The sequence below is a fragment of the Anneissia japonica genome, unplaced genomic scaffold, assembly GCF_011630105.1.
Source record: "Anneissia japonica isolate Jap-2015-1 unplaced genomic scaffold, ASM1163010v1 scaffold69_len1423075_cov170, whole genome shotgun sequence".
Classification (NCBI taxonomy): domain Eukaryota; kingdom Metazoa; phylum Echinodermata; class Crinoidea; order Comatulida; family Comatulidae; genus Anneissia; species Anneissia japonica.
This window is the reverse complement of record NW_022748202.1, coordinates 995431-1007746: the sequence shown is the minus strand read 5'-3', so window position 1 is coordinate 1007746 and position 12316 is coordinate 995431. Positions and strand designations below refer to the sequence as shown.

Genomic DNA, 12316 nt, shown 5'->3' with positions numbered 1-12316 from the left:
GTACAAAGTAAAACTTAACTGTATAAAACACAAAAAAAAAACAATTTAGAGCATTGAATAAAGTTCTATACACATCAAATTTCCTGTGATAAATAAATATGATATGCCCATATTTGGGTGTATTACAACATCATCATGCCCATATATGTACACATCACACAACTTGCAGTGAGACACAGATATAAAAACAAAAGGAAAAAAATAAATCAGAATTTTTTCTGCTGATTTTCAGGCAATTTACAACAAAAATCCTTAAATATTGTTTGAAGCTTTTGCATGGCGAAGTAATAATATATTAAATGCTTGCAGTACACAATATGCGACCATTCCATGGTAAAACAATGTGACTGCATGAAAATATAACAGCAGTTACGTTGTGTTTGTTGTGAATGTTTGGACGTTTCAATTGAGTCAATTCAATCATCATCAGATGAGAGCAGCTTAGCTCAGTCGGCTAAACTGGTGGTGGCCACTGTGTGTGCGCTGAACCGTGGATATCTCTTGGTTCCCAGTTCAGTTCCCATCGCTGCTCTCCTGGTATTTCAGCTAGAGGGCTGAAACGCAAGTTATGAAAGCGCACCATCTATCGCATGAGGTGTTTAAGCCGTCGGTCCTGTTTGCACTAGGGCCAATATGTACGTTAAAGAACGCAGTACAATCTTCGGAAAAGAGTAGGGGATTGTCTCCTGGTGTACTGCCCAATCACCACCAGAGACCCCACTGGAAATACACCGAATAAATCCAATCCAATCCAATCAGGAGAACAATATCCTTATAGAATATGAAGAACAAGGGTATTAATTTTTTAGGAAATTATTTTGTTTTTCTTATGTTCGGGTTGAAGTTGACATTAGGTGCTACCGCATTTATTATCATTACTATATTGTGATGGCACGCGGGCTGTTATGTCCACGGCTCTGCCAGGTAAGACTAGCAGACATGCCTCTACTGTAGATTTAAAGAGTCACACTTGGAATTAATACTGTCAAATTTTGGTGTGTGATCTTTTGGCTATTGCATTTAACTATCAAATCTTATTCAATAAAAATTATGAATATGCACATCGATTAAAAAAATAATGACTAGACGAAAAATTTGACCTAAAGTCAAATATATATCAATGTTTAAACAATGATACGCAGGCGTATGAACTGGTACATATTTACTGGTACATATGTACCGGTACATATCTACTGGTACGTATCTACTAATACGTATCTACTGTTATGCGACTTTAATTTGTTTCCTCCTGTAGATTGTGGGATCACACAACATGCTAGGAACGAGCAACAGAAAGGTTGATGAACTAGAGTTTGATGTCAGCTCATTTAAAAACATCGTCCACTTACAGGTTAGAATTTTTTTGCGGTCAGAATTTGAATTTGTTCTCTGGTAAGAGAAATATTATAAGTGGTTTTGATGTTAATACTAAAGCTTTGTCCAGATTATCAAATTTTCTTTGATGAAAAACTTTTGCCCATATATAGACATGATGTGCCTATGTATGGTCATGAGTTGATGTCATCAAGACCATATTTAGGCATGTCACAATCACGTTGATTAGTCTGAACAGGGCTAATATTGTTGGCAACTATATAGGTTATGAAATTTGCTTTGATAATGATGATTGCGACGATGAGAGCTATTTGCTGATAGCACTTGACTTGTGCATTTTATACATTTTTGTTAAATTTGCAGATTGATATTTGTGACCTGGTAAAAATTTCTGGATTGGAAGTTTTAAAAAAAACCTTGCAGACAATATGTGTTCATAAATCAGCAGCTACCATTAAGGTAAGGCAACATTCGCTGAAGGAGTGGTTGATCACTTCCTGTAGTTTACACATTCTTATGTTCAAATTATGTGTACTGTCCATAAAAGAACTAAATTGATCACTTCCTGCAGTTCACACCTCCTTATAGTCAAAGCAGGCATCTAGTCCAATAACAAACTAAATTGATCACTTCCTTTGTTATTTTATTCTTCCTCCAATGCAGGACATTCTGTTGCCATCAGTCAAGGACTGGGCTTCACCAGATGACACATTACAAGATGGTTGTACAACAGCCTATGTTCCAGCTTGGAAGTGTATAACTACAGCAGATTTCAGTTGCAATGGTCTAACCACCATCGATGAAACTGTGGTAATATGACTTTTTTGTGCAGTGCCATTCATTTTTTGGGTCCGTTCAAGGCGGACCCCAGAATCTCACTGCTGTTTTTTTTTTTTGTTTTGTTATTACCAAACTTTAAAAGCATCCAGTGTTGCCAATTTTGAAAGAACATACAGGAAAGGACGTCCACTGTTTTGTTTCTTTTATCACTTTTCTTTATTTGTGTCAATTTTCTACTGCTTTCTTTTCAGTTTCAACCATTTATTCTGGTTTTGTTCTTTACTGTTGTCCTGAAAAGCACAGAGATGAATGTTATATTATGCACTATAAAAGTGCACAACCATTGACCACAATAAATATTGTAGAAGTAGAAGGCGGAAAAAACAAAGTGTTTTTCAAAGATAATTTGATTGGGACACATTATAAATATTTATCGTACAATGTACTTAATGAAAATTTTTTACCTGACTTTCATTAATGCATTCAATTGATTGGTTATTCATTTTGTTTATAGATGTATTGAATTATTCAAAATTGATTAAATCATGTTTTCATATAGAAACTGATGCCAAAGGTCGAATACTTATTCATTAGCAAAAACAAGATCACAGAGGTATCAAACTTGGAGCACCTTAGCTGTCTGACTTACCTGGATTTATCATTTAATGAAATCAAGAAAATGGATTGTCTTCACTCTAGGCTCGGCAACATCAAAACACTAAGGTTGGCAGGAAATATGTTGGAGTCGTTAAAGGGAATGTCTAAGATGTATTCCCTTGTTGAGCTGGACGTCAGCAGGAACCACCTGGAAAATGTTAGTAGAAAGTGTTTTTCTTTTTGTGTGTTCATATAATCAGGATTGAATATAGTGGAATAACAGGAGAATAGCAAGGTGTGTGTCATCTTTTTAGAATTTTACCAGAAAACTCCTAAGGATGCAGTTGCATATCTAGAAGACCTGAAGTGGGGGTGCTCATGGGTGGGTGGTTGCGAAGGTGAAGTGGGAGTCTTGATGATCAGTTGACATGTGCTAACTTGCAAAATAAGGTAATTTTAGGTGACTTAACTACTCGACCATGATTTTTTATCGTGTAAACGTGCGACTGGAGATCATCGGTGTTACGTATCTGATAGCAAACGGCTGTGTAAACAAGGCTATTATTGTCTCTCTTGTCAGATTGTTGAAGTTGGTCATATTAGCAACCTGCCGTGTTTGGAGGTGTTGCAGATGTTTGGCAACCCGGTGACAACCATTCAAGATTACCGAACGAAAGTGTTTGAAGTATTTGTGAATAGAGTGTCTGAGCTCAATCTGGATGGAAAGAAAGCATCAGAGAAAGAAAGGGTGTGTAATTAAAAATAGTATATTTGAAGAATTGTAATCGGACAATAATAATACAATTTTAATAATTTATATTTAATGATGCAATAAATTAATTTGCTTCAGTGAATTATTTATATTATTGAGAAAAAAAAAATTAATACAGAGAATAAAACATGTTTAATTCCAAAGGTTTATAGGTCAATACCGTCCACTGGATAAAAAAATATTTACTTAACAATAAAAAATATATAAGGAAATGCATGTGAATAAGTTTTGAAAAAAAAAATGAAATGTGCATTTGATTGAATAATCTCACTTAGATTGAAATTCAACATTGAAGGATCTGATATACTGTAATATTGAGTTTTTGAACTTAGGCTCCTAACAGAAACCCCTCATAATAGTTATGCAGTTGAGGATGTTTTAATTATAAAGACCTGTTTACAGAGAGAATGACAGCGGCACGCGACAACGGCAGAAACAATAGAACCCATTATTTTCTTTATATTAATCCACACCGAATGCAATGCAACTACATGACAGAACAACATGTCGCTCAGCATTGAATCATTTTCTATTTCCAAAAAAGTTGTGCGATATTATGACCATATTCTGACCAATTACTGCCTCTAGTCTTCCTTCGCTGAGTATGTTGACTGTAGAACAAGCCGCAAGTTGCTTGCATCACAGCTGTAGTCGCACGCTGTGTAAATATGTTGCACTGGGTGACAGAATATTTCTGTCGCTGTTGCGAGCCACTGTCACGCTCTGTGTAAATAGGCCTTAAGGCAATTTGATTCCCTTTTTACTTGTAGGATACTGTGGCTGTTCTGATGGCTATTCAAAAATCCAAAGATCATAAAGAAAAATTGACACGACAGACACATTCACCTCACAAGAAGGTAAGTTAGCACCAAACATCACCTTGTTTTACTCACCTCCAACAATAATAAGGATTTTATTGTATTTCACATTCTTTCATTCATGTAAGCATTTATTTCTTTTTTTGTTCATAGGTATGGTTAACAAAGTAAATATTTAAATAAATTAAATATGATGCTAAGTTAGTTGACCGTAAAGTAATATATAATAAAGTAATTGAAAGAGGCAATGCCTGAAAATAAATTGTACGTTTGTACATCGTTTCAAACAGGCTGGTGTACTAAAACCCTGTCCAAAACAAAAACATGTGACATGCCTAAATATGGTGATGTTGACATCACATCATGACCATATATAGGCACATCAATAATATATGGGCATACGATAATAGTCTCCAGGGATGGTGGCCATCCCCATAAAAATTTATTTAAAAAAAATTATTTATGAAAAAGGGGATTTCCAATATGGCCACCCCAAGGTCTGTCTCTTATACACATCTAGATGTGTATAAGAGACCCATCATGATCTACTAAATTGAAATCTGAATATACTCTGCACTGTAAATTTTGTCTGCATGTTTATTTTGGTGAGACCACATGTTTTTTTTACAAAAATGTAGAAGGTTACTGCACAGTAGAGAATTCCCTGTTAAGTCTTTTTTTCTACTAGGTGAATTTATTCACGCGAATCGAAAGTGTCAGTTCATGCACATGCGCATTCATATTTCTAACAGAGTTTTTGCCAAGTAAAAAAAATGCGCAACCAATCAGAGCTAAGGAAGCGATCCGACGCTTTGATTCGTGTGACTAAATTCTCCTAGTGGAGAACAGGCTTTATAGTGACCGATATGTTTTTGCTGGTATTAAAAGGAGCACTTAGTACATGGGAGCCCATTATATTCTGATAAAAGAACATTGTGCAAATATGTGATCATTTTGACCAATGGCCTGAGTAATAAGATGCAACACACTTTCAGACATAACTAAACTCTTGGAATTAAAAAACTGGAACATTTCACATACATATATATGATTTGCTTATTTTATAATGGTGTCAACCTAAATTTGGTCATCAGTATATACACCCTAAACATTGTTGCACCATTTTGTTTTGATAGGAAGGATCTGCTGATGATGATGAACAATCAAGTGTGAGAATATCATCTTTTCATGTTTAACACATCTAATAAAGTTCACATTAAATACTTTTTAATTTATTAAATGCTTTTTTTTTCATCCAAGGGTTCTTATTCCAAAAGTATTCTGTTTTGTTGGCAATAACTTATTCCTATCTTGAGCTTGGTTTCCATACAATCGCTACACGCTACTGCCGACAGCTTTCGGTGATGCTGATTGGTCGGTCAACTCTGGGAGCCTTCCTGATTGCGTTGGGGGACTCATATACAGTACAACGATTGTTCTGAAAACACTGTAGCGACATTGTAGCGTTTTTACAGAAACCAGGCTTAACACTAAACTTGCTATTACTCAGCTACCCTCATAGTCAACTACAATTTTGGTATTGTGGTATTTCTTGGGTGATATTGGTGTATGAGTATGTAATACTCACCATGTTCAAATATATGGTGTCAATTTACCTTTCATATGGTCAAAATTCATTTAATGCAAACATGGCTTTAGTTCATATAATAATGCTTACTTGCATCTGTAAGCGTAATTGTTTTTGTTGAATGAGAACTAAAAAATATATATAAATTATGCCCTGCATTCATACTCATATTTTATTTGGTTTAAATGGTTTGTGGTTTAGATAGTTATTGTTAATTATGTATTGGTGTTGTATTTCAATTTGGTTTCATATGATGTTTGTTTTAAACTTGCATTGTGTGTTGATATCAGTAGAGGTATTCAAAAATAGTGCAAAAACCATCTTCTAAAGTGCTTTTAAAACATAATGCTACATTGTACACTACACTTTGATACTTTGACACTATGTTACACTTGGACACTACTTGCTGCACCTGAATGCTACATTCATCACTATACATAGACGCTATGTTGTACTTTACACTATGTTACTCTGACACTATACTTGAACCCTAGGCAATGTTGTACCGCACTTGGAATATGCCACACTTAACCCTTTCACTGCTAGCCCCCGGTAGTACCGGGGATAGGAAAATAATTCTTTTAAAAATTGTTCCTGTACTGCAGCGCCCTCTATAGTTGTTTCTATGAACTACTGGCCATTTCTAATGAATTATATGGAGTATTGAATAATTGTTGCAAATAACTCATTTTATATTGATTTTTTTGACTAATTTTTTTCACGATTTTGCAGAAAAAATATGGATTTTTTGTCTGTTTTTGAATAGAATGATGAAAAAAAATCAAACTATTGATTTTTTATTTATTTTATGTATCTTCATTATTATCCAAGTTAAAAAAAAAATCCCATAAAAATTTATTTAAAAAAAATTATTTATGAAAAAGGGGATTTCCAATATGGCCACCCCAAGGTCACATGACCACCCAATTAAAAATTCCAATTTTAATTTTTCCCCGTAGGCCAACTTCTTTCCCACTCCAAAACACAAAAACAATTTCAAAATAACCTCTTTTAGTATTTGTTTTTGGCATTTATTTCAAAATACCCTTCTTCCAAAAAAAAGTTTAGCAGCGAAAGGGTTAAGCACTACTGTACTATGTCCTTATGCACTATGCTACACCTGGACATTAGCTTCACTCTGATATTACAGTATGACAATGCTACACTTACAACTACATTTTGCCATTTTACTACTACACTTAGACACACGGCTACACTCTGCTATTACAGTATTACAATATGCTACACTTAAAAACAACACTTTGACAGTCTTGGACATTACACTTAGACTCTATGCTACACAAATGGACACTGTCACAATTTAGTTAATACCAATTACTGCATTTTGTTTTTAAATCATTTCATTGAAATGAAATCCAGTGTCTATTAAATACCAACTACATAGATTCCAGGCATATGATTGGTTAAAAGCCGGGCAATAGTTCAAGACATGCTCGCCTAGCTGGTCAATATGCCTACATTCTATGTGGTGGTATATAAAATAGATATATATTGGGATTTTAATTGGGGTATGGTTCAATTTATAACCCTTCGTGATCTGGAGGCTGTACTATGTCCCTTGATTTGTCTTGGGATATAATACAGCCTCCACATCACCTCAGGCTATAAATTGAACCATGCCCCTCAACCCAGTAAATATTTGTATACTATTGCAATTACATTCAGAATAAATTGTTAATTTAAAATATACAAGAAGCAACAAAGCACTCATTAGTCTATTAAAAAAAGTATAAATATGCTCAAATAGCATCATTTTAAAAGAGTACAGTATCATTCCATTGAAATGAAGTACAGTATCTACCAATATTGCATGTAGAATAAAGGGTTACTTTAAAAAAAAAACAAGCAGCAACAAAGCACTTATTAATCTATTAAAAATTATAAATGTTATGCTTTTAGCGCCATTTTAGATAGCATGTTTTAAAGTAGTAAGGTTTCACCATTGATAATTCTAGAGCGCAGTATAAGTGAATGACATAATGTGTCAATTACTTATACTGCCCTCATTATAATTTGCATGGGTGTCATGTAAGTATGTCATTAGTATTTCTGCAATTTAACTATACATGTAATTGTATATGCAAAAATAGTAAATATATCATCATTTGATGTATTGCTCATTGTAATAATGTTGAAAGATTTATTTTATTATATCTGTATATCTGTATCCTTTCCCCAATTAAGTGTTTTGCAATCTAAACAAAGGTAATAAGAATTTTTGAATGCTAAAATATGCTCAATTAAATGTTTAATTTATTTAATTTTAATTTCTTCTAAACTGTTCAGTTGTTATTGTTAGATTATGTTATTGCATATACATTTTGTTTCCATTTTCAGAAAGTAAATAGAGCAACAATTATTGATCCTGACCGCAGTTCTGATTCTTCTTCACCCGGTTCAAATCAGTTCCTTGCAAGTAAGCCAAATCATTCCAACCACTGTATAAGCGCTTTTGGGCGAGCGTCGCGGAGTGTTAAGAAATGACAGAATTATAACATTTTAAAGTTTGATAGGCCCACTATTTATAATTAGGTAGGACTGCTGCGTTAATTCCTTTTTGTTTCCAATTTTTTTGCACAGGCAATGAAATTGACAACGCTGAGTATCGCTCGAAAGTAGAAGCACTGCGGAATGAAAGTGGAGAGAAATGGTTGCAAGTGTTCAACGAGCTTCAGGACTCGCCTCAGACCTCACCCAAAGCAGGTCGCAAGAGCAGGTCTCCAAAAAGAGGGCGCTCTCCAGCACGGATGCCACACAATGCTTCACCAGCAAACCCAAGAAGGTCTGTTTGTTCATTAGTCTTACATTAATAGTCCATTAATATTATTTGATTGACCTTTCCGCTAAGCCCCGCCCCTTGGATATTGTTACTAAGTGTTTGTGTTTGTGGGATAACACATGTGTTCTGATTGGTCAGTTGTTAAGTTTGATTGACATTCCAGGTTCTATTGCACTCTAGATCTGTGTAGAAAGATAAAATTCCATTCAACTTTGTAACTTTGTTTATTAGTGAATAATAAAAAACTACGAATAACGATTTTTCTCATAGTGATGTAATTAGATAATTTTATTGTCATCCTTTATCATTATTATTGTATATGTATATATGCTTTTCATATTTTCAAAGTCTAAGTTACAATTCTTATGTTTTGAATAGACAGCATTAGTCACCAGAACAAAGCTGCTCTAGTGGGTATTACATCAAAACAAACCGCTAGGAATAGACCGGAATTTGGTGAATAATTCGGTCTATTGCTAGTTATTACGATGTTGTTAATTATTATACTCTATCACTGTTAGCATAATGAGTATCTTACCATAATAATCATAATCATTTTTTTTTTTTTTTTCCCAAATTTAATTTTTACTGTTAAGCGCATTGAGGCTTTAGCATAATGCGCTATATAAGCCAAAATTATTATTATTATTATTATTACCATAATCATTTTAATTGCAATTTAGTATTACTTTTATTATTTTGTATTCCAGGGCTAATGACACCGATTGGAAGCCAACATTACAGTGGCAAAGTCAGCAAGGGAGCGAGCCATTTGTACTTAGTGCCACAACACTCGCACTTGTTATTTTTGAAGAAATTCCTCGCTATTCCGCCAGAACTTTAGTAGAGTTGAACAAAGTTTTGATGCAAATTCGTATGGAGCTTGTTGGACCGATTCTTTACACATGTGGACCACTGGAACGCAGTGCCATGAAACATGGACAGTATACAAAACCGGGAAACAACGGCCCATCGATCGCAGAATACTTACGATGCGTGCATGCTGAAGTGCAGGATGAGTATGTGAAATATATGCGTAGTTTATATCAAGGTCATAGTGAACTAAAATCTAATAAAGTGAAGGTAAATAAAGAAGTATTGGCTAATGTGTTAGCTTATTTTTTGAATGTAATAGAGGAGCGAGATTTGCAGAAAAAGTTGGAAGCTGTTGAGATGGAGAATGAAAAAGATTCAAAAGAGAGAAAGTCGAGCAGCAGCAGTACAGGGGGGTTGAATCTCGGTCCAAGCATTAAAAAACCGAACAGTCCCACAATTGTGGTGAATCCCATAGTAAAGGTTGAGGACGCTGGTTCAAGTAACAGTACTAACAATACAGAAACCGTGACCACTGATGGTCCAGGCACAGATAGAGTGCTTACAACAACAGAAAGCAAAGAAATTGATGCAACAATAAAACATTTTCCTACAACTTCGCCTTCTGTACATGCTGAAGATGCTCCGTCAGGTTTACCCAGTATCATGTACGATGAACAGACATTAGTAAGCCTAAACACATGTTATGAAGACAAGCTACATTTATCCCATCTCACTCAATGTAACAAAGTCACAGACCTACACTTGAGTCCGACATTGCAACAGATAGCATGTCTAGAAGATGAGCAAATCATTAAGTATTTCCACGAAAATGTTGCACAAATCTCAAAAGAGAAGGAATGGCTTAGCCACATTCTTTGGTCAAAGGTCATATTCTACATTCATCCCAATGACGAGCTTACATACTGCCTGTTTCTAAGCAACAAAGCACTCTACTTTGTCAGCGACCAGGGACTTCAGTTGAAACCAAAACAACATTTTAGAGGTCACAAACGCTATCAAAGCGATTCTTTTGTTGGTGTTCGTAACAGTGTCTCTGCAAATAACATAATGAACTTCTGTGCTGGACGCCCTGGATTACCTTCCTCCGCCAGTGGTGACCTCTTAAATGTCAACTCGGCTAGTTATGTGAACAGGGTGAAATGTCAGCATGTCTTACATTTCGAGAACTTGGATGAGGTAATTATGGGTTTGTTTGATCAAAAACTTCGTCTAACAGGTAGAAATGCTGGCGATACGGTAACCCTTATGACAAGAGATTTCAACAAGACTTTAAAATTTGTTGAAAAGCTCATGGAGAATTTACCCGTCCCTGAACAAATTGAAGAAGAGGATTCCCGTACCCGAAGCTTTTCAGGTGGAGATATGTACAAAGCATCACTAGATGCTCGCAAAAGCTCAGAGACTTCTGAATTTGTACACCCAAGTAAAGTCAAATTTATTTACCCTAACGACGAGACGATTACTGAATTGGCATTTTTTATTGTTGAGAAAGTGGCGAATAAGGCCCTTAATGCAGAAGAGGTGAAGGTTGTTGCATATTCTCTTCTTTTCGAGAAGCAGCAATCGCAGGAATCACCGTCAACAGAGGAGACAGAAGAAAATTCTGCGTATGAAGCCCGTACATTTGTCATAACCGATTCCCATCTAGCGTTGTGCAAGGAAGACCATGTTAGTTATCCCATTCCAAGCTATGCACGATCCATTCCAGAAAAACCGCAAATAGTAGTCACCGCAGTCCAACCAACAAGTGACTTGACAGAGATTGAACTCAATGAAGCGTTACCAAAGAATCTGACTCTCGTTTTTCATAACCCAGAGATAGTCGTGGATGTACACAAGGAACACTTCAGTACCACATCAGACGAGAATAAGAATGCTGATAGGATTCGGTGGTACTTGACAGTTCACACGTCACAGCAGCGTGATCGACTCATTAAACTTCTTCAGCAGCAGTGGCTACAAATACACGATGATAAAGAATTACCGGTCATTGGCCAGAAAAAAATTAATCATAACGAATAAGCTATGGTGATATACTTAAGTATACATATTAAGATACTACTAATATCTATTTGATAGAATTAGATTTTTTATAAATGTTGATACAATTTTTTTTTGTTTTAATGATGTTTAGTACAGTGCAATTTTTCATTTTTTGAATTTTATTCTGAATTTTAATTGTTTTTTAAGGTCAAAGGGTTCATTGTCACGCTAAAATAAAAGCCTTTTTTGTTTCAGAGTTGTTTTTTTATTTTTTATTTATTGTATTTAGAATGTATTTTAAATAACTTTTTTCCCATTTTTTATGTTATATATTTGTACCATATAAAGAAGCAGCTATTTGGTGTTGTTTACTTAAAAATAAAAACATACATTTTTAAAAGATGGTTGGACCATTTTTTGTACATAGGAAAATAGTAGATTCAAATTTTGGTCCAATATTATCCCAATGAATTTCATGAATTCTATGGTTATACTAGTGAACAAACAGACATTTTTCCTGTAAAGATTTTAAAGATAAACATTCCAGTGGAATTTTGGATTCAAAAGTACTGTCTTATTTTTTAATCTACAATTTAATTAAAGTAAACAACAAATATAAAGGTTATAATCTAATGAGGCAAAAGAAAAAAAAATTACCTTATGTGTTAGACATAGAGACACATGTGATCGGTGTCGGTTTAAACTTTTATCTATTTTTTTTATCTAAATTTTTCTTTTTATCTAAGTTCTTCTCTCCACCCAGGAGAAGAAATGGGTACCTGGGAGGGGGGGGGGGGGGGGCCTGT

At 34.8% G+C, this 12316-nt stretch overlaps 1 protein-coding gene across 2 annotated transcripts in view; it reads left to right on the top strand.

Moving 5' to 3' along the window:
• Positions 1-12069, top strand: part of LOC117120741 (nischarin-like) — a 17183-nt gene extending 5114 nt beyond the window's left edge. Inside the window, exons 5-14 of one of the 2 annotated variants that reach the window (XM_033265816.1) lie at positions 1256-1351; positions 1699-1794; positions 1999-2145; positions 2675-2929; positions 3293-3460; positions 4255-4341; positions 5439-5471; positions 8249-8327; positions 8492-8693; positions 9401-12069. In XM_033265816.1, the coding sequence (XP_033121707.1) occupies positions 1256-1351; positions 1699-1794; positions 1999-2145; positions 2675-2929; positions 3293-3460; positions 4255-4341; positions 5439-5471; positions 8249-8327; positions 8492-8693; positions 9401-11549 (3312 nt within the window). In that variant the 3' untranslated portion in view covers positions 11550-12069. The remainder of the gene's footprint in view (positions 1-1255; positions 1352-1698; positions 1795-1998; positions 2146-2674; positions 2930-3292; positions 3461-4254; positions 4342-5438; positions 5472-8248; positions 8328-8491; positions 8694-9400) is intronic. The other variant, XM_033265817.1, reaches the window with a different exon arrangement.
• Positions 12070-12316: the final 247 nt, after the last annotated feature.